Source organism: Aspergillus bombycis, assembly GCF_001792695.1.
Source record: "Aspergillus bombycis strain NRRL26010 chromosome Unknown contig00036, whole genome shotgun sequence".
In the NCBI taxonomy this organism is placed as follows: Eukaryota; Fungi; Ascomycota; class Eurotiomycetes; order Eurotiales; family Aspergillaceae; genus Aspergillus; species Aspergillus bombycis.
This window is the reverse complement of record NW_019170038.1, coordinates 1-21,712: the sequence shown is the minus strand read 5'-3', so window position 1 is coordinate 21,712 and position 21,712 is coordinate 1. Positions and strand designations below refer to the sequence as shown.

General features: G+C 45.5%; 6 protein-coding genes across 6 annotated transcripts; 2 read left to right on the top strand and 4 right to left on the bottom strand.

Annotated features, from left to right (window-relative positions):
* Positions 1–84: 84 nt before the first annotated feature.
* ABOM_005175 (serine/threonine protein kinase CDC7) lies at positions 85–1,807 on the bottom strand (the record flags this gene model as incomplete). Its single annotated transcript, XM_022532304.1, has 4 exons — positions 85–786; positions 885–945; positions 1,009–1,468; positions 1,540–1,807. The coding sequence occupies 4 exons, from the start codon at positions 1,805–1,807 to the stop codon at positions 85–87; spliced, it is 1,491 nt and encodes a 496-aa protein (XP_022389735.1).
* A 681-nt stretch (positions 1,808–2,488) lies between these two features.
* Positions 2,489–6,159, top strand: ABOM_005174 (condensin subunit YCS4; the record flags this gene model as incomplete). The annotated part of the gene is made up of 5 exons (XM_022532303.1): positions 2,489–2,724; positions 2,799–3,310; positions 3,364–3,487; positions 3,539–3,680; positions 3,736–6,159. 5 exons carry the CDS (start codon positions 2,489–2,491, stop codon positions 6,157–6,159), a joined length of 3,438 nt encoding a protein of 1,145 aa, XP_022389734.1.
* A 980-nt stretch (positions 6,160–7,139) lies between these two features.
* ABOM_005173 (putative oxysterol binding protein (Orp8)) lies at positions 7,140–8,760 on the bottom strand (the record flags this gene model as incomplete). Its single annotated transcript, XM_022532302.1, has 6 exons — positions 7,140–8,090; positions 8,164–8,223; positions 8,285–8,354; positions 8,411–8,450; positions 8,524–8,600; positions 8,675–8,760. 6 exons carry the CDS (start codon positions 8,758–8,760, stop codon positions 7,140–7,142), a joined length of 1,284 nt encoding a protein of 427 aa, XP_022389712.1.
* A 1,218-nt stretch (positions 8,761–9,978) lies between these two features.
* Positions 9,979–11,584, bottom strand: ABOM_005172 (ubiquitin C-terminal hydrolase 37; the record flags this gene model as incomplete). The annotated part of the gene is made up of 6 exons (XM_022532301.1): positions 9,979–10,532; positions 10,589–10,773; positions 10,842–11,023; positions 11,096–11,195; positions 11,257–11,351; positions 11,423–11,584. Coding segments are annotated over 6 exons (1,278 nt in total), but the record flags the coding sequence as incomplete, so codon positions are not given.
* Positions 11,585–12,430: 846 nt separating this feature from the next.
* On the top strand, positions 12,431–16,361 carry ABOM_005171 (putative nuclear envelope pore membrane protein; the record flags this gene model as incomplete). Its single annotated transcript, XM_022532300.1, has 4 exons — positions 12,431–12,871; positions 12,924–13,072; positions 13,125–16,100; positions 16,163–16,361. 4 exons carry the CDS (start codon positions 12,431–12,433, stop codon positions 16,359–16,361), a joined length of 3,765 nt encoding a protein of 1,254 aa, XP_022389695.1.
* Positions 16,362–16,568: 207 nt separating this feature from the next.
* Positions 16,569–19,901, bottom strand: ABOM_005170 (rRNA-processing protein UTP22; the record flags this gene model as incomplete). Its single annotated transcript, XM_022532299.1, has 1 exon — positions 16,569–19,901. One exon carries the CDS (start codon positions 19,899–19,901, stop codon positions 16,569–16,571), a length of 3,333 nt encoding a protein of 1,110 aa, XP_022389694.1.
* Between the last annotated feature and the right edge of the window lie 1,811 nt (positions 19,902–21,712).

Genomic DNA, 21,712 nt, shown 5'->3' with positions numbered 1-21,712 from the left:
TTCTGTAGTCGACATATAGAACTAGTGGCTGGGCGACCTTTATGGAGCAAAAATTCCCTAGAGCTCATTAAGAAGATATCATTATCATACATTGTTATGGGGTTTAAACCATTGCAACCTCATCAGCTCGTCATCTTTATCCGCTTCGTCCTCCTCCACAGATTCAGCACTATCCTCGGGATTCCCTCCCCATTCAACATCATGTTCTATGGGATCCGTAAAGAACTCGTGTTGTAGGGCATCTCTGGCGCTCAATCGTTTGTATGGATCCAATTCCATGAGACCAGCCAGGAGGCGAGTTGCTTGTTTCTCGCTCTCAGTTAACTCCTCCACACAGCTGGCCCACTTTACAAGCTTCTCCCAACTATACCCTTTCTCTCCAATTGTTGGAATATTCGTTTCAAATATCTGCCCATGCATAGCTGCCGCCGTCTTCATGCGACGCGTCCCAAAAATACTAGCCATTTCTATAGTAGCATCAACATCGTCAGCGGAGTTGAAGAAAGGAAAGCGACGACCAAGTAAAGTCAAAAGGATTACTCCCGCCGACCACATGTCTATCTTCGTCGTCTGGGATGTACACTTGAAAAGAACTTCTGGCGCACGGAAACCCCGGGTTCCTGCTCGGTTAGCACGTCTCGACGGCCTAGAATCGTTCTTCGGGTAGCCGGCCGACAAAGTCGAGGTTGAGCAATGGGTGGAGTAGTAGCTCTGTAGCAATCTACTGCGACGGACATAGCTTGGGTTGGCACATAGACACGTGCCTGTATACTCGGACCCCTCGCGCTACACCGAGTGGTCAGATAATAAGGCCATGATGGCATTTCACTGTGGGGGGGTTTTTCTTTCTTTTTTCTCTTTCTACCTGCTGGTTATAGACTTACTTCAGCCAGACCAAAGTCCACCAAGACACCTTCTCGAATTTCTGGGTTATAAAGGAAATTGCTGCGGGTTCATTCGACTGTTAGCAAATCAAAACAAATCAGATCCACAAACGCGTCTTCTTACGTCGGTTTAATATCGCGGTGGAGGATATTGTGCTTATGGACTGAGTGCAAGGCGGTAAAAAGGGACCGGAAGTAATGTCGCATATCCGCAACCAAAAATGTGCGGTATTGTATACGGAAATCGGTATGAGGAAAGAAAGGCAAGACCGCTACAACCTGATCCTGGTATCGAAAGGCTGTGATCAGAGGGCATACGGATCGACAGCCTCGGAGGTCATGTAGCAGCTCAAGTTCATTTTGAATACGAAATGGACTGCTAGTCACGTATATTTTTTTTAGGGCAACATAACGAGGTTTCCGTCGCTTGGTAGGCAAGGATTTTCCACGTTCCCCCTCTACACGTCGCCTTTTTGAGGGAGGGCTCGTCCAGCTGTCGCATTGATGACCTTGAAACATATCCCAATCGTTCCTGTAATGATCATACAACAAATCTTCTGCTTTGTACACGGTAGAGAAAGTGCCTATAGGTTTGCGATGTGTCAACCAAGGGAAGCCGAACGCAATGCAGCAAGCAAATATGAATATTGACTACCTTCACCAATTCTATTTACCAAGCGAAATCTATCGGAGATTCCGGGAAACGTATCCTCAAGTTTCTTCATATCCTCTTTCACTGATTCATCGACGTCTTCCTCATCCTGGAGGTCTTCATCTTCATGTTCCATCACAGACGCATCGCTGTCGGTAGCTGCACCATCGTCTCTTGCGTATCTAGGTCCTGCTAGCGCGTGTGATGGTCTCGAAGGGCCCGGCTTCTGTAACTCAAAAATGCCAGTAGGTGCTGGATGGTGACTGGACATGGCACTGCTTAAGCCGCCAGAAGGCTTCGCGGCCTTTAATCAAAGAAGGGGATAATTGTTTGCAGAAGTTTCGCACACAATATTAACCCGAGAAGGGCAAAGGGGCTGAACTGTAATAGATAGAGTGAAACACGAAGGATATTTAGTTCATGGCGCGTATGTGTGTGCGTGGGAGGATATCCGATGATGCAGTGTTGCAGTTTCTATATTCTAGAAATGGTTCATGAACCAGTTTCGCGGAATTTGGAGCAAATTGATGGATGGAAGCGTGTAAAAATTTCCCGATCTGGTAAGGCTATGTTTGTGTTTACCCTCTGTCTCCACGATCTGCAGACTGTAAGTACATAGATTTTATGAAAAGAGCGTACCGGATATACTATAGATACTGCAATACACCGATTGCAGGTTACCTAGGCAGTAATATGGTGATAGGGAAAACCCCATCTATTGGCAATGTGATGTAATTATTTGTATCAAATGTGTATTATTACCGATTCAGAGCGCCATCTTATCACCGAAGAGGAAAAATACAAACAAAAGCCTGCCGCCACCATCGACCTTGTCTTCCGCATGGTCTCGTCCCTACAACCCTCTTTTACCCCACGACACCCATTATCCGCCTAACCCAGTCTTTCAGTTTCCGCACGCTCCTCGAGGATATCCCTCGCAGTCGCTCCCATCATGGAGGACAGGGTTCAGTTCGATATCAACGAGTCACTGAAGTATTATCTGAGTGACCCAACCTCTGTTCCTACCGCTGATGCTGAACCCGAACTCTTGGAATGTGAAGCCGACCCGGACCAATTGTCCACTGCATTAATCGATAATGTCCTAAACCCCATTGTCGATGCGATAGCTGAGAACCCGGAAGGTCTAGCCAGGCCGTCCTTCTTCAATTCTTTACAATTTCTCTTAAAGTGCGCTCGGCCCTCAGATTCATCCCCCGAACTTTTAGCTTGGAAAGAACCCTAACGTTAGCTCAACTTTGCAGACACTGCTCAGTCTTGCCCATAAGGTCCCTGAGCAAGCTCCTCGACCTAATTGTGTCAGGATTATCCGTTGAAGCAGATATTGTTCATGGAGACCTCGAGTCAGACGAACCGGATGGCGTCCAACACCATAAGCATTTACTAGATATGTATGGTTTCTTATTACAATGGGCACTTTCTGCTGTGGAAGTTAAGGCGGCAGAACGACCTGTGGAAGCTGCTCCTGCTCGGAGAGGTGTAGGGAAGTCGGGCCGGTCGAAAGCTAGCATGAGAGATGGTCATTGGGACTGGACAGCCCAGATACAGATTTCCATGGAGACTATGTGCAAGGTCATGAAGCTCAAGCTCAGCAGGATATTTTTGACTACATCAGACCGCGACACATTTGTTAATCTATTTACACGTTCGATCTATCTCATCCTTGAAAGTGAGCAGCGAGTGAAGAGTATGACTATTCGCATGCACGCCTTCAAAGTTCTATGTATTGCGGTCAAACATCATGGCCATGCTTTCGGTGAGTGCTCACGATAATTAAGTTTGCTTCAGCAGAGCTGACCCATAATGAAGGCGCCCAGACATCTATCGTCCAGAGCCTAACATACTTTGAGCATCTGTCCGAGCCTATGGCTGAATTTTTGCACATCCTTGCTGAGCAATATGATTATCCTCAGCTGTCGGATGAGATACTAAAGTACTAAACTCATACCCTGGAACTGCTGGGATGACAGCTAATATGTGGCAGGGAGCTTGGAAATAAGGAGTTTAATTCTAATGATACACGTGGGCCAAAGTCGGTATCTGCGTTTATCGTAAAACTTTCTGAGCTTGCCCCGCGATTGATCATAAAACAAATGACACTCTTGGCTAAGCAGCTTGACAGCGAAGTACTACCATCTTATTCTTTCTATCTGTATATGTTGGCATCTGACTGGGCAACAGTCTTATACCCTTCGTTGTGCGGTGATTGAGGTTTGCGGGAACCTTATTGCTGATCTCAGTCGGCAAGAAGAGCGCAGTGACAATTACAAGACCCAGATTAATGCGTTCTTCGATGTGCTCGAGGAACGTTTCCTAGATATTAACCCCTACTGTCGGTGCCGTGCCATCCAAGTGTATATGAAGATTTGCGATTTGGATCAGAAGTTCCCGAAAAGGCGGCAGGCAGTTGCAGAACTGGCAGCGAGGAGTCTGGAAGACAAGAGTAGCAACGTACGACGAAACGCAATTAAATTACTCTCCAAGCTGGTGTCCACTCACCCATTCAGTATCATGCATGGTGGACAGCTCTCATATAAAGAGTGGATGGCCAGACTTGATGCTGTTGATGCCGAACTGAATTCCCTCCGCCCCCCTGAGACACCAGGTTTCGACGGTGGCGAGGCCTCGCACGTTGACAGCGAACTCTTAGATGATGCAACGCAGATGCCAGACGAATCCCCTTCCAAAGCACCGCGCATGACTGAAGAAGAGAAGGCCGCAGCGGTGAAAAAGGCCGCTGAGCAAGCTGCAACATCTGAACTGCTAGCGCGGCTTCAGTTGACTAGAAAATACTACAACGAAGCCATTCGGTTCATTGAGGTTCTGCATACTGCCTCTGGAGTCGTCACACAACTGCTTTCGTCTAGAAATAAGAGTGAGGCTATAGAAGCCATGGACTTTTTTGTTGTGCTTGACGCATACAAGGTGGAAACATCCCGTAGTGGAATTCGACGAATGCTCCGACTTATTTGGACAAAAGGCAACAGTGACGAAGGGAAAGGCGTCCAAACCCATCTCATCGACTGTTACAAAGGTCTTTTTTTCGAAGCGCCAGATTCCTTCAACCCCAACGATGCGGCAAACTACGTTGCTCGGAACATGATCAGTCTGACATTTGGCTCTACGCCCGCTGAGTTGACATGTCTGGAGCAACTGTTAAGTACTATGATGAAGGCTGGTCATATTTCAGATGCCGTCATTGCGAAGTTGTGGCAGGTATATGGGGTCCAAAGGAAGGAGATCTCGAAAACCCAACGCCGGGGTGCTATCATCGTCCTTGGCATGCTTGCTCTAGCTGATCCCGATGTGGTTATCAAGGAAATTGAGGTAATGCTGCGGATTGGCCTTGGGAGTTTGGGAAGGGCGGACCTTGTTCTTGCGAGATATACATGCATTGCCCTGAGACGGATGGTGCCGGGCCGACAGGCAAAGTCTAAAGAAGCCGGCATTCCCAAACTAATTAATGATCACCCCATCCTCACCCAACTCGCAGCTATTGTCGAGATCGTGTCTGACAATAAAGAATGGTATGGGGTGGCAGAGCAAGCTATTAGTGCCATTTACGCACTGTCTAAACATCCAGATGTTTTATGCTCTGATATCCTAAAGCGGAAGACAAGGTCTGTTTTCCAGCCACAAACACAACGCCTTCCTTCACAAGGTGCTAGTGATGGGGACGAGAAACGTCCCGGGACAGCGTCAACAGACAGCCCAACCATTAGAAAGTCTTCATCTGCTGTACTCTCCCAACTGCTATTTGTTGTTGGACATATTGCAATCAAGCAAATAGTACACCTCGAGCTGTGCGAGCTTGACTTCAAGCGCCGCAAAGCGGAACAGGAGAAAAACAAGGCATCCACTGCAGCACCTCAAATGAGCAAAGACCCCACCGAAGATGATGAACTTGATCTCATCGGTGGAACAACGGAAGATGACTTTACAGATGCCATGGCACACATCCGTGAGCGAGAACTGCTCTATGGAAATAAGTCTCTCTTGTCCAACTTTGGCCCGTTGGTTACAGAAATTTGCGCCAACAGCAACACATACCCTGACCGTAACCTTCAGGCAGCAGCAACTTTGTGTATGGCCAAATTAATGTGTGTCTCGGCGGAGTACTGCGAGAAAAACCTCCCCCTCTTAATCACTGTTATGGAACGTTCTGAAGACCCAATCGTTCGTAGCAATGCAGTAATTACGCTTGGTGATATGGCAGTGTGTTTCAATCATCTTATTGACGAGAACACGGACTTCCTATACCGCAGGCTCAATGATGATGATGTCTCTGTCAAGCGCACATGCCTCATGACTCTAACTTTTCTCATCTTAGCGGGCCAGGTCAAAGTCAAGGGACAATTAGGCGAGATGGCCAAGTGCTTGGAGGATGACGACAAGAGAATTGCTGATTTAGCGCGCATGTTCTTCACGGAGCTAGCTAGCAAGGATAACGCAGTGTACAATCACTTCGTCGATATGTTCAGTCTCTTGAGTGCAGAGCGGAACCTTGAAGAGGCTTCATTGAGACGTATTGTCAGGTTCCTGATCGGATTCATCGAAAAAGTGAGTGACCCGGGTATCCTTGCCCTTCCCATGCACAGCTTCTAATCTTTGTGGCTTTGCAGGAGAAACATGCCCGGCAACTGGCTGATAAGCTGGCTGCTCGACTTCCACGGTGCGAGACCGAGCGGCGATGGAATGATGTAGCCTACGCCTTATCGCTGTTGCCCCATAAGAATGAAGAGATAACGAAGATAGTGAGCGCGGGTTTAACAAGGTAGTAGTCACTACCAATACCTAGGTCAACGACTCAACGGTATCGTTCAACTCGTCGGTTGGTTTCCTTTGGCGTTTTGAGATGGCGCAACGGTGAACATGGATTTGGCAGTCATAAATCAGTCAAGAAACTATGGGTGATCTTATGTTGAGCAGTATACGCATTGAGCTTATGAGCACTCTTATCTCTCTTCATCGTTTGGGTGGCTATTGTGGTTGTAATCATTATCATACTTCCCATCTTCTTGCTGAAGGTAGTTTCTGTTGGCCTAGGCCATAATAAAATGCAACTCCAGCTGATTCTACATATACAGGCTTATATAATGGTCATATCTTCTGTAATTTTTGTTCATTTACAGGTAGGTGGTAGCGCGCTTGCTTGTGTTCATGACTCATCTCGTAGTCAATATCGACTACAAGCTCAGACTTCACAGGCTGGGTTCGTTGGGACAAATGAAACAAGATTTTCTAGCTATATCTATGTTCGCCCCTAGTAGATCATGCGTTTGTTGTGATAATTGTATTGCTTGTTTTTATTGTCTTAAATTTATCCAGACCCTTTTAGCATATGCGGCCAGAACCGTGTCTTTTTCCTGTGCTTTTAGAAGTTTCAAATCTTTGGGAAGCAATAATGCCATACGACAGGCAATGGAGAAAGAGAGCAATGCACGGACTCAGAAAATTACCAAGAAGAAGGAAGGCTCCAAAAGAACTATGTAATGGTACGTAGGCCAATGACTACTTCGTAGCCTCTCGTTTTATACGCCAAATTCGTGTATGAATGTACAGTCACAACCAGAAGAGAAGTAAGTCTATGCGCCTTTTGTTTCACTTTCTTTCAAGCTGTAGTCACCATTATAGAGTCCGTCAAGAGCCTTGCGCCCTTCTTCAGTCAACTCTGGTTTGCCCAAGGGAGCAACAGCGTCCGTGAAGAACCGAGGTTGCCATGTCTCATTCTCTGCCTGTCTCTCAGCAGCCCTTTGCCGCTGCCTCTCTTCGATATTTTGTTTGCACTTGGTGGCTTGGCTATAATTTTTATCTACTATCGCCTCGGTAACGCTGGACCAAAACTTGCGAGACTCGTTGGACAGTTGACTCTCCTCAGGAGGCACATTCTTGGTGGCTGGGAAGAGAGGCGTAATATCGATTAGAAGCTGAGGCTCACCTGCCCCAGACAAAGTGAAGTAGACTTGTCCGTGCCATGAGCCGCTAATTTTGGCAAGAATATCGCTCTCTGGTACATCTTTGATTTTTGTCGTGGTATCGATGTCGGGATCATACCGAAAGACCACTCCTTCAACCCTGTTTTGAGCTCGGCTAATCCAGCCATCTTCCAGGTATTGTAGAATCACTTTGATGCGTGTTTTGGGGCAAGTTACGTAGCACGTATCTGAGACGGTTATGGCCAGCGCACCCCTCAACAGGCCACCCAAATGGGCAGCAGGGTGGGTCAGCTGATACTCCTCATTATCTCTCGGGGCGATTTTGACAAAGATCCCCAGATTGTGTTGACCGGGGGCAACGCGTATGCTTGTGCCTGTAAATTTGGCACTAATTTGATCAAAGCCACGTGCTGAAACCCCTCGTTGCGGGCAGTCGATGAAAAATGCGGATACTGGTGGATGGTGAGATGTCTGTTCAGTCAGGTAGCATACCTTGACCGCTTCAGCATTGCCGTCCTTCGCGGTGGAGGTTCCATTTGCTATCCCTGGCTTGGAATGTACCTGTACTTCAGGGAGGGCGGCATCAACCTCCCAAGTAGCCTGAAATTTTGGGTGTATAAGTTAGTCTATATTCAGGCTGAAACGAGAAAACTCGTGGGGAAGTCAAACTCACTCTGAAAAATTCACCCAGTGTAGAATTATACGGCTTGCACGGTTTGCCCTTGATGTATTTCTATGATCACTTTCAGTGTACCGGTCTCTCAAAACAACTGAAGTACCACAGAGAGGTATACCAAGTCCTTTGTGAACCAAAACCTTAAGACCTCAAGCGTCCGGCCCAGCGGATCGTCTGATTGACCAATGCTGTGACTCTCCTGTCAGAAAATGAGCCCTGGTGAAAGATAGGCTACCTTGCTGACCTTGCAAAGGTCTCTGGTCTGTCCAAGTAGTTCCAGTATTCTGCCAGATCCCCAACCTAGTCAGTAATCACTTCGTTAAGTGGGCACCAATGTAGCCCAAGGTAACAACCTACCTAAATTGGGCGTCGGCTCTAGAAGATGGGCAGGTAGTGAAAAGCGAACAGATGCGATATCAGCGACCCCAATAAACCTATAGAGCCACGGCGCCATCGAATCAGTATGGATCGACAGAATATGAACATCGAGATCTCCAAATACACATACCTCTTTAAAATAGAGAGGAAGGTCTTCAACTTAGAAGAGTCGTCCGGGGTCTTTTCGGGAGCATCCGATGCTGCTAGGGTAGACATAGCGAAGCCTAGCTTTTAAATGGCTGAAATGGAGAGAATGTGCGAGTAGGTAAGTGTATGGCTGAAGAGAGCAGCGATATAGAAAAAAAATGTCTTTCGATGGGCAGAATCGTTGTGGCGACCAAATGCAAGGAAGGGGGATTGCCTTTCGCTCCCCCGCCACGAGAAAGGATAGTTATGAGGATAAGCAGCCAGCTGAAGTCTCAACCCACGGGGACCGAAGAAGACGATGAAGTAGCAAAGAACAAAACGAATGAGACTTTGAGATCGGAGTTCGGGCTGTAACAAAACGGCGATGAAAGTTCTATGACCACTTCCTCGAGAGGCGGTGACGTTCTGTATTTTCTTGTGGTTGCCTTGACTGTACGTCACCGACACTTGATTGCTTTCTGTTTGTAAGAAATAAACACCTTGGGGTTATTATTAGTAAAGTACATACATACTACTTACTTTGTATGTATGTATCTTAAGTACTCCGTAGTACTCCGTATATTGTTACTGTATTTCAGGGACGTAATAAAAAGAAGAGGAAGAAAAGCCCCCAGAGGAATTGCCTATCTACAGTACTAAGATCATTTGCGCCAAACAGTAATTATAAAGAGTGCTTCTGTTCTAAGTAATCTAGATCCCAAAATAGCAGTCAGAGATAAGTAGATACCACTATACAAATGCAAGTATAATATTTATCATACATACATAAGTGACTATAACTAACGAAGACCTCCAAATTGGCTAACGGGAGGTCAGGAATGGTTAGGTAACCACTAATTAGCTAACTAACTAGCTATGCATCGATTAATTACTAGTAATATTGAAACAGTACATAGTTAGACCAGTTTTAGAGTTTCAAAGTAGTCTTTACCTCAATACATTTTATTAAAAAGATTAGATGACAACCAATCGGCGCATCACGAGGTCCTTTACTTCAGTGAACCGCTTCCTACTCTGGATCCAGTAGGGCAGTGTTTTCTATTTCCATTTCTTTTTCTCGCTTCCCCCCCTCTTTTTCGTGTTAATCTAGCTTGTTCTTCGTACTATAGACACAATACTACATTAGTAACGAATACTGTCTTTCCATCCTGTTCTGGCTCACCTTTTCATCTGATACCATTTTTACCATCACCAACCAGTAAAATGACTGCCCTATCGTCGACGGTAATTTTCTCCAGTACAGGAAAGGCTCACAACATTCACCCTTCCCCCCCCCCCCCGGCTGTATCATACCTCTTCCACTGGGATCAAGCTCTCAACAATCCCTTTGCGGGCCAAGAATCGCACCCAAGTTCGTATAGCTGGCCCGTAATCGTACCTCCTCCCCGCCGCATAGTCGTCATCCACCCGCTGGGTTTGCTGCTCGTCTCGAATCGCAGCTCGTAACGTCTGCTGTTCATTGCATAGCTTTCGTTGGAATTCGACTATTTCTTGCGCGGAGAAAAAATTGTACCTCTCCAATACCACCGGAACAATTGCCTGGTCGAGAGACTCTCTTGTTATATCAAAGGACCTATCCGGCCCCAGAATAGTGTTTTCTAGGATGGGACTTGCAAACGGCAATTCTGGGTGGGCCACTGCATGAGCTTGGGTAGTTAAGTGCTGATTAAGCATCTCCAGACACTTTATATTGACAGCCAGTTTACCAATAAGGTCTACAAGCGGGTCCCTGACAAGACTGAGGATTGAGAATTCAATCTGATCTTCTTCATATTCAGTCATCCTGGTGATAAGGTGCGGTTTTACCAGTTCCAACCAATCCTCATCGGGGGTACAAGGTCCTGTGGCTCACGTTAGCGATTTGTACTATAGGCTTCTCATGTCGCCCTTCACGTACCGAGTGCCTGGGGCTGGCGTTCCAGGCCATCGAACTTCCAGACTTTCCCCAACGCAGGGACAAACGCGATAAAGTGGAACCCTGCATCTATATCAGTTTCATCGTGAATGCCCTTACTCGAACGAGAACGCGTAGATTTCGCCTCATGCTTTAGTTGAAGATCTGAATTGAGCATATCCATCTTCCTATACCAAATCAGATACACTCTTCGTGGCAAAAAGAACCGGTGAAAGGCTTGCTAGCAAACTCCAACCTTGCAAATGAATTATGTATCTGTTTGACAAAATCAAAATTACTGATGGCATCTCCCCTAAGCGCAGGAGTAAACGGCATCGTAAAGTCCTTAAAATGTTGTAGGTTATCCCCGAGCTCAATGCCCTCTATATTGTTGACGATATTTAGCAGGGCCACACTGGCGCAAGCATTGCTGGTAGTCTATTTAAAAACCATCAGCAATGAGTCCTCAGTAATGTTAGAGGAAGTGTGGAGGCAATGAGTTAAACCGACCTGGTTTGCAAACCAAAGCCCTTCTGGGCAGCTCGCCTCTTGCTTCTCCGGATCATCTTCCCGCCAACGAAACAGGAAGATCAAACCATAGACAGGCTTGCTATCCGGCCAAAGGTGCGTCGGTTAGTAGAAAGCGGTGCACCATGTTCAATATTCCTTACTTTAAGAATGCCATCATCTCTTCATCTAATGATACAACTTCTTGGACTTTGACGCCTTTCACCCCGAACTCTCGCAACATCACATTAAAAAGAGCCTTAGAGAGAGTTAGCACAAACAGGAAAACTGAATACCAATAATAATAATGATAATGATAATAATAATTACAGGCTCCGACTCCAGCTCACAAAAGCCATTCCAGCTTTCCTTGTCCTGCGACGTTGCTGGCTGACATGGGTCGTTGGCAGAGTTATCTAGGCGATTGGCCATGGTTGGCTGACTATTCAACCGTCGTCGCAAAGTCATGCGTGCAATGCACCCTCCGTTTTCCTAATTCCTTCGAGAGTATTGAAATGCAATGATTCGATAGATTGTGGATGCAATGCAAATATGATGTACCAGGGTCTGGAATATATTAGATATATTACCATTGGGTAGGCTAGAAGATTATCGTAAAAGAACCGTTACTATACTCCCCGCCGTGACAAAAGAGGGGCGGTTCAGGAAACAAACCATGTTATGAAGGGATTAAGATGACTAGATAACTAAAGGATACGACGAAATAAAACAACAACTAAGGGCGCCAAAAGAAAAATAAATAAAAAAGGGAAGGCTGGTGCCAGCGAAACCTAAGAACATTATGTATCTATAACCGACAGGTTAAAATCGTCAAGTATTCTAGGTTAGATATCGGTTGGTGCTTGGGCAAGGTTTAGGTAACCTCTAAGTTGGCCTGACCGCCCATGCCGTTGGGTCCGTTTCCCCATTGGCCGAAGCTACCTTAGACGCGACTCCACGCGTTGAAGATTATTGCCGGACTCTCGTTCTTGCACAGGATCTTTTTTTACCCTTCTTCTTTTCTTTCTCTTTGCGCTTTAGTCGAATTAGCGCTTCCAGTCGGTTTCCAACATCGATTTTCAGTGGGTGGCCACAGGTAAAAAAGAAGGTCTTTGTACGGCACCTGTACCTAATACAAGGTATCACAAAAGTGCAAGGACCTTTTTGCCTCCCCGGACTGGCTAAGAGATAGAGGACCTCTTTTCTGCTGGAGGTACGCTTGTATCGGCGCTTGGGCCTATAATAGTGAACGATAGTTGGCTGTGCATTCCCGGATATGCTGACTGATTGTATAGGTGATATTAGTAGACCGTGGGTACCCCGCGATCACAGCATGCCATGAATAACACTCCCCGACTTCGGTCTGCTTTCCCTCAGACGCCTCAAACGTCGCAAAGATCGCGAGACTTCTATACCTCTCCATCTAGATCCAAACAGCGCGATGCAGGACTCCAAAAGTCCCCCTCAAAGGCATCGCCGACAACCCAAGGTGCAACTTGGCCACTTATCCCAGTTGAGCTGATAGATGCACCATCGCAACGACTCTATGTAGTGGCTTTTTATGTCGCGCTCAACGCTTGGCGGCTTTATGAATCTTGGAAAGCTTCGGATGATTTAGATGCAACCTGGTTATTTCTGAAGTGGGCTTGTATTGATGGAGTGTTCCTTTTTGGGCTTCAGGCCTTGCGCATACCCTGGCTAGAATGGGCTTTTCCTACAACCCTTGCGATTTTTCTGATACACGTAGTTGGCAATATATTCCTCATGTTTCGAATTCCGGTATGTGCAGGTTCCTCCCGATACAGTGTTCAGACTTACTAACCTTGACTAGATCCCAATTGGTGCCTGGGTATCAGGAATAGTCAAACTGGCCTACGACAGAGAGTTATCGATATCTGAACGGAGTGTTAAGCCAGGTGATATCATTCATAATGCCTCGCTCATACTAGGAAAACAAATAGTTCATATACTGCCTGAAGGGTGCGGTTCCCACAAATTCCTGCAATTTGGTCCAACGTACTAATGATTTTAGATCTGCCGTGTTGAATCCAGACCAGACACCTCTCTGTATAGATTCAGAGAAGACCACTGCCAATCTGCCCATTCGAATCAACCAGACCGACCCTATCCTGATAGAGTTACTCCGCTTGGATTTTACTAGCGGCGGCAATGAGACAATAACGATAACTTCAAAGCAGCTGAAACAGATGAAACGCCAGGCAGGCAAGAAGCATCAGGGCTCTGATACCGATTTGCACCGTGACATTCTACTTCCGATTCGGCGGCCGGGCATATACCGCCTCCAAAGGGTAGTAGATGAGTCCAATCTTGACGTTCGTATGCGAAGGTCTGATGCACTTGTTGTATCATGTCCTCGCGCATCTATTAAAAGCTCCCACACCCATAAGTGTAGAGGCGAGTTGTCTAATTTGGTCCTAATGGTCGAGGGCACACCGCCGCTGAAGATCAAATACAGCAGACAAGTTAATCGTCGTGACCGGGGATACTCTTTCCAAAACATTCAACCAGATTACTTACGGTCACCGTTACTGGGTCAGAGGAATATTGGTACCCTTTTCAATTCGGGAGAGCCGGACGTTGCTTGGGCCCAGAGCCAAATAATTGAAGTACCGTTGAATGAGTCACTGAACCTCAGTGGGGAGTGGCTTTATGCGATTGAAGAAGTACACGATGGCTGTGGCAACGTTGCCAATTATACAACATTTTTGGATGAGGTCGATCGACTGCCTACAAAATACTTGTCCCAATGGCACCAGTTCTCTGTCCATGAAAGGCCCCGGTTATCTTTGTCTGGATGCAATGATCAGCATTTCATAGAAGTTGCACGAGGGGACAGTGTGGATCTACCCGTCAAGTTTCACCAGTCGGGACAAGGGTATGACAAAGATGGGCCCTTTTCTATCGTATATTCTTTCAACAACGATCATGAAGCTGCTGGCGATATGCCTGGTAGAGTCCGAGAGTTGTCTCTGAAGAGTCTAAGCCAAAAGCCTCAAATAAAAGATTCAGGGTGGTACGTTTTGGATGCTGTTTCTAGTCAATTTTGCACGGGCGAAATTTTGGAACCATCGTCCTGTTATCTGCATAACCCTCCTGAACCTGAGCTGGCGGTCAGGTATGAAAAGATTTATGACAAATGTGCCAACAACCCGGTCGGCTTGTTGGTCGATTTAGACTTCACTGGATCCCCGCCGTTCCGGCTCCGGTACATCGTTGAACATTCCAAAGGTATTGAGACCAAGACCCAGTTGATTGAGGGGTTGCGGACTCAGCTGGACCTCACTCCGTCTGAAGCGGGCTTCTACCGCTATCGCTTCTTAGATATCGCAGACACAGTGTACGCACCACGACCTCTCAAAGATAAGGCCCCCGTTCTGGAACAACATGTTAAGCCCCCTGCTTCTGCTCATTTCCTTGGGTCTAGAGCAGTGCGGAAGGCTTGCTTCGGTGAACCTGTGTCTGTGGATGTAGCCTTGCATGGTGAAGCGCCATGGACTTTGCAGTACGAACTTGTTCATAATGGCAAGAAAAGCAAGTACGTTTTAGAAACAGAGAGTGAGGTGTCGAGCATCGTGACCGAAAAGCTCGTCAGTGGCGGCGAATACAACCTTGTGTTAACGAGTGTCAAAGACCGGTCAAACTGCAAACGAATTCTGAAGGATAGTATCCAGATCGACGCTCGACCAAAACCGCCACACGTATCTTTCGGGGAGATCGAGAAAAGCAGGAAATATTCAGCCTTACAGGGCTCTAAAGTCGATATCCCCCTAAGGTTGAGTGGCGAGCGACCATGGACTCTGAAGTACAAAACAAGCCACGATTCAGTAGTCGCCGAGAAGACGTTATGGCAGGAGAACAGCGCATTGACTGTAGGACATGAGGGGCGTTATGAACTCCTCGGAGTGACTGATGCTTCCTGTCCTGGAACTGTTGACCAAGCCGCTAACATATTCGAGGTTTCCTGGATACCTCGCCCGCGGATTACTGCTGTGGACGGTTCTCCTGTAGGAGCAGGCGGGCACAAAGAGAAGCGCGATGTTTGCCAAGGAGAAAATGACAATCTCGAGCTTCGATTGTCGGGTAGTCCGCCATACAGTATTAAATACGAACAACAACGCAAGATTACTCGTGGTTCGCCTGCTGTTCGATTGCAAACTCTGAGGACAGTTCTTCATGCGGCTTCCATGGAAATGGATACCTCGGAGGCTGGACTGTACACGTATACATTTACGGAAATCGGTGACAACCTCTACGACCATGACCCCAGAAGCAACCCCGTGGTTGTGACACAAAAGGTGAACCCTCTGCCATCGGCGCGATTTGATGCCCCTGGTCGAATCTACGGTTTCTGCAAGGAGGATGTCAGCGGCGAAGAACTGATCCCCATCACTTTGGATGGCGTCCCGCCATTCACCCTTGAAATATCCATAAAACATTATTCGAAAGCAAAGCCGGAACTTGTGTCAATCTCGAACATTATTTCAAATAGACACATGCTTCCCATACCACGGCGCCATCTGGACCTAGGCCAGCATGTCGTCAGCATTCACAAGGTCAGAGACGCACGTGGATGCCAGCGGGCAACCGAATATGATACCTCATCCGTGAGGGTTGCAGTCTCTGACGTGCCTACCGTAATCCCTCTCGAATCCAGGGCCGACTATTGTGTGGGTGAGCGACTTTCTTTCTCACTTTCAGGGCATGCGCCATTTGAGGTATTCTATACATTTGATGGGGTTGCCAGAAAAGCTACTTCTCGGACGACGAATTTCCGTCGCATCGCAGAGAGACCAGGTGTATTCACCATCACCGCCGTAAGCGATGGCGCCAGTGGCAAATGCAAAGCGCACAAAAATGTAACGAAAACCATCCACGAAATGCCGAGTGTTAGAATCAGCAGAGGCCAGACCTCTGTTGTTGACATACACGAAGGTGGAGAAGCGGAACTTCACTTTGAATTCTGGGGGACGCCACCATTTGAGTTTACGTGTGTTTTCTCCCTTCCCTTCCTTCCCTTTCACAAGCATCTGAGTGCTAATTGTCTTTTAGATATATCCGTAGCTCAATTGCCAGAAGGGGGAAGAAGGCGGAAATACTTGACATTAAGCATGACATTTCGTACGAACATATCAAGACCATTCAAACCTCGGACGAAGGAACTTACGAGGTTGTGGCGATTAAGGACAAATTTTGTTCAGTTTCTTCTCAGACACATCTAGCAAAGTCCGAGAAACCAACGAGGCCATAGGTTAAAAACAAAGAATGATACTTGGTGTAATATTAAATGCAACCGGCGTCTCCGTTTCCATGTTTTACGTTTGTTTCATCCCTCTGTACAGTATGTTTGCATGTATTGCTCCCCTTGCCCGCTGCTTGTTTAGATCTCAAATGCTTACATTGCAAAGACGCCCATAATATTGTAAACATGAGAATATACCGACAATTCATAAGAGCTCTACTTTGTACCCAAAACCTCGATACTATCGACTAGACCATGTCCTAACCTCGATATTTCATTGAGGATAGCATCACGATTGATCGTAACTTCGCCATCTTCTTTTCTAGTATCATCCAATATCGATGGGGATGACGAGTATGTCAATTTCAGACTCCAGCTCTTTGGTTTGGTTGTCTGTGGGTTCCAGAGCCCTGCAAGCATATCACAATGTTCGTCGCCATGGAAGAAGAGGATATTTGGACTGAAACAAGCCTGCAAATCGCGGACAAAGGACGTCACAACTTTGGGTTCAGCGGTTTGGCCTTTATTATCGGACCCATTCAAGTTCTTGTATTTCAACAATGGTGTTGGTCGATCGTGCAAGCTTTTCGAGCGCAGATTGACAATGAAATCATAAGGTGCCAAGGATGTATGGAATAAGTTGGAAACATCAAGGGTAGGCCCATTTTCCCGTACCAACTTTACAGCCCCCTTCGCCAACATGGACATCCGAGCTGCGACTACCTTCGGAGGCATTTCGTAATGTGTCCAAGTTACTCCGTCGGGATCTATGTCAGAAGCCACAAACAAAACAACAGTATTCATCGCAGGGTCGATGCTTCGCCATCCGGAAAAGCGAGTACGTATTGCTCCAATAATATCCTGATCAAGCTCTCCACCCAAATCGACAATTAATGGATCCTGCTGCCAGTCCCAGCGCGAAAGGAAATGGATGGTCCTTAGAAAACCAACCATAACACTTGAAGGAGTGTCCCAGGGGTATGGTTGAGTGAAGACCCGAGCCACCACCAACTCGATTACTTCTTCATTGAAATAGCCAGTAAACAGGTGACAATTGAACCAATGTTTGACGAGGCGAATTGTGGGTGACAATAAAGGAAATCGGGTGCATAGGGTACGAATTGCTTGGGTCAGACGAGGAGATTGGATGAAAAGTCGCTTGTACGCCGATAGGGTATATGCAGCTTCTTGCTTTGCTTTGAGGCTCGCCACTTTTTCCTTCAGCTGACGTTCTAGCAATAACTGCTCCCGATCATGATGAATCCTAAGCCGGAAAATCACACCTGATGTGTGGGAAATGTCCAAAAACGCGTTGTTTAGCGTTCGGCTTAATTCGTTCTCTAGGCCAACTTTACATGACGAAGCGGTTCCAGATGACACCAAGGAATCACCTATCTTAATTAAAAATGCCACTTTTGTCATTTGGATAGCCACTAAATCATCGGGCCACCTCGAGGAACTTTCGAACTGGAGAACAATATCCACCGGATCGCGAATGAGGCCAGAAGCACTCTGGACACGAAGAGCAGAATATCGACTAAGTGGACTAGCCAACGCCAGCTGCCTAACAGTTAACGGCACTTCCTCCAATCTTTGAAAAGTCCTCTCCAAAGAGTTAAACGCATCAGTGACTAACTGGAACGCAGGGTGGGAGTACAAGAATATTCCATCCCCACTTTTGCGTAGCTTTTCATCGAATTCGTCACCGATATAACCGATCTCGTCCTCTGTATAATTGAAATGACGATGGAGGATGTACACCAAAAGTTGATATACAATCGAGGGAGAGGGTAGCTGGTCAGACCAGACTAAGCTCTCTCGAATAGTACCGTCTCTGAAACGTCTTAACTCGGCCTTCCCCCCCCAAAAAGACCGAAAGGTTGCCGCTTCTTCTTTCTGTTCGGCGAATGGACCATGATCAACGACTCGCATAGCATTTTCAGGATTTAAGTTCAGTCCAACATGGATGGTTGCACTCGCTGCCTTGCACGAGAATTTCCTTTCCACAGACCAAGGTTCGGCGCCATGGCTGAACAGGTAGATAAGCTCCGCTCTATCGCCTAATGCTTTCTTAAGAACCTCATAAATGGCACTGTGAGTACGAATGGTTCGAAGGACAGTGTCTGATTCAGACACTGGAAGTGTGATGAGTCGATCAAACCTAAGCATGGGTTCGTTCACTTTGTAAATGAAGACTTTGTCAAAGTTATCATCACGAGACTCGTTTAACATCCTGAGAGTAATATTTGCTTCATGACGAAGGAGTGAATACGACCATGGTGACATTTTATAGAGTATGTTGAGCCCCCTTTTTCCATCATACAACATTGGCGTACCAGTAGGGGAAGGAATATCAGAGGCGAAAAGTAGAAGCGGAGTAAGCAAATTCCTTCCTGCAAGAAACTGAATGGTCGCCTTGAATAGCTGGTAGCTACTGTACGATTTCAGAAGTATTGGTTTGCCGTTGAAGCCACCTCCTTCTAATAAAAGAGACATCAAGATGGTCCACTCGAACCCGCCAAACCCGCCTTGTTGAAAAGAAGATCCAAATCCGCGTTGACGGAGCCATATCCGTCCAAGGATACAAGCATCCCTAAATGAATCACATATTTGGACTGTCGAGTGCAGGAGTTTGTGAAAGGGTGCCACTGTAGCTTCGGAACGGAGAGCTGCATTGTAGAAGGGAGTAGGCGCACAAGGTTCAGACCGGTCCGGTGAACCTTGGCGCAGGTTATTCTTCATAGGAAGAGTACGGACAATGGGAAACAAAGTGTCTTCAATCGCGGTGAAGATGCGGATTTGTGATCTTATGGATTGAGAGCCATTCTTAGCCGAGTCTGTAGGTTCTAGAAGAATGAGCGGGCGAAGACTATCTCCGTCCTGCTGTGCAAACTTGACATCAAAGTTCAAACCCCCAGCATCTTTAATTCCAGCAGCAAGACATGCGATATAGTATGCCCTCTTATGGAAAAACCGATGATTGACATAATCCTTCTCTTGGAAAACGGTTCTCGGCATCGTCACTGCCAAATCGACTGTGTAAGGCTCAGAAGCTCTGACACCTGTCCTAAGAACAAAACTCCCTACCACATTGACGTTTGTTGGCTTGCTATATGACACAGTGTACTTTGCATCTTTTCCCGGACGTGGCTCAGGGTATGGAACGATAATGCCATGTGTGCTGCGGAATTCCTTCTCGGCTTCAACGGCGGGTTTCGGGGTTCTTTCGGGAATGTTTTCAATGACTTCCTTCAGCTTATGGAGAGCATCCTGGAGCTTTGACACATGCTTGTCATAGTTTGGTCTAGATTCAGTGAGAAGTTCGTCTAACTGTAGTTTGAAGAGATTAGACTTGTAGACACCGCTAGCCAAAGCAAGCTCCGCAGAGCGGTCAATCTTTTTGTGTCTAGTCAAACCATTCATACTTGAAGGCTCATCCCTAGCTATCTTTGAAAAATTATTCAAATTTGACGCATTCGATTGCTCAGCTTTCTGGGTTATTTGAGGAGATGGGCTGAGCTTTCTCCTCTTCGCTGTGTGAGCCGACATGTTAAAAGATACAGACTGTAAAAGGATGCGTGATAAAAAGTGGATTAGCTAGAGAGATATAGGGGTATGAAAAGAAAAGAAACAAGAGATGCTTCCAGTATTTGCGGATGAAGAAAAGCAAAACTGAAGGAGTGAAACAGTGTGTAAGTTTTTCAACCTTTTTTTCTTTTTTTTTCTTTTTTTTGAAATAGTAACGGCAAGGTAATACGCACCGAGCTCCCGATAATGGGTCACGTGTTTATGGAACTCTACCACCATATACGATTCACATTACATGTATGTACAAGATATTAATACAGAAATACCAATACTGTTAACGTAACCGGTAAGCACCCTGCGCACGCAAGTACCCTGCGCAGCGCCGTATTCCATATAAAGAATCTATTTTTGCTACTTAAATATCTCAGCAACCACAAGTTATAATACTAGAAAATTTAAAAGATATATATAGTAACTCTTAATCTTTTATATATTTGACAAAGAAATTTATATAAATAAGAATATCCCTAGTATTAGATATTACAACAGTATTTTTGGTATTTTTTATTTATAGTATAAAAATAAGAGAAAATCTATTTAAAAAAAGTCTTTTTAGATTTATCTACTATATATTTTATTATTTATTAAATATTATATTATTACTATCTCTGGTTGCTGAGATATTCGAGTAGCAAAAAGAGCTTATTTGTATAGAATACAGAGCTGCGCAGGGTACTTGCGTGCGCAGGGTGCTTACCAGTTACGTTATACTCTTCACAGTATTATTCACACTGAATATCAAAACCAAGGGGACTTTTACCCTTTTGTTCTACTGGAGATTTCTGTTCTCTTACTGGGCACTTAACAAGTACTATACATGATGAACATCTTATGTTGAAGTAATTAGGTAGACACGCAATAAGTTAGAACAATACCCCTATATAGAGATATCCTAGACCAGTTTTCTTATGCTGATGCTGAAGCATATGAGATAGGGCATAGATACCAGGTAGTGTATCTCCAGGCAGATCTGCTGTATGGGAAAACATGATCATTTTGTTAGTTAATGTAATCGGTAAGCACCCTGCGCAGCTCTGTATTCTATACAAATAAGCTATTTTGGCTACTTGAATATCTCATCAACCATGTTATAATAGAAAATTTAAAATAAGTATATAATAGTACTTAATCTTTAATAACATAGTCGGTAAGCGTTCCGCTCACGCAAGCATTCCGCTCACGCAAGCATTCCGCTCATCGCTGTATTTCTGTAAGGACTCCTTTGAGTGTGGTTGCCAATAGACTACAAGAGATATAATATTAGAAGGATCAAGTATATTCGGATTACTAGAGAACTTATATATAAAACAGAATAGAATAAATTATTTAAAGATCTAAATTCTCTATATAATTATCAATTTTTATATAATATATTAGACTATTCTTAGATTACTAATATTTTATTTATGGTAGAATAATTATTATTTAAAATAATTAGAAATAGTTATTATCTAAGATAATTACTATTATAATTATCTTTTTTTTAGAAAAATAAACTATTCTGATTTATATCTAAATAGTTAAATATATAATATTGTATTTAATAATCTATATTATATTGTAACGGCGGTATACTATATAGATGCCCCCAGGGTATTCGGGTGTTACGTGACAGCACTATATAGATGGTGGTTAGGCGTATCGAACAGCAAGTTCGATATTTTGGTCTTTTTAGCTTAGTGGTACTGAGCCTAACCGCCACTATTCTAACATCGGGATCGTTGATCCCGAATTATATGACCTTTTGGCCTTGTGGAATAGGGTGCCCTGGC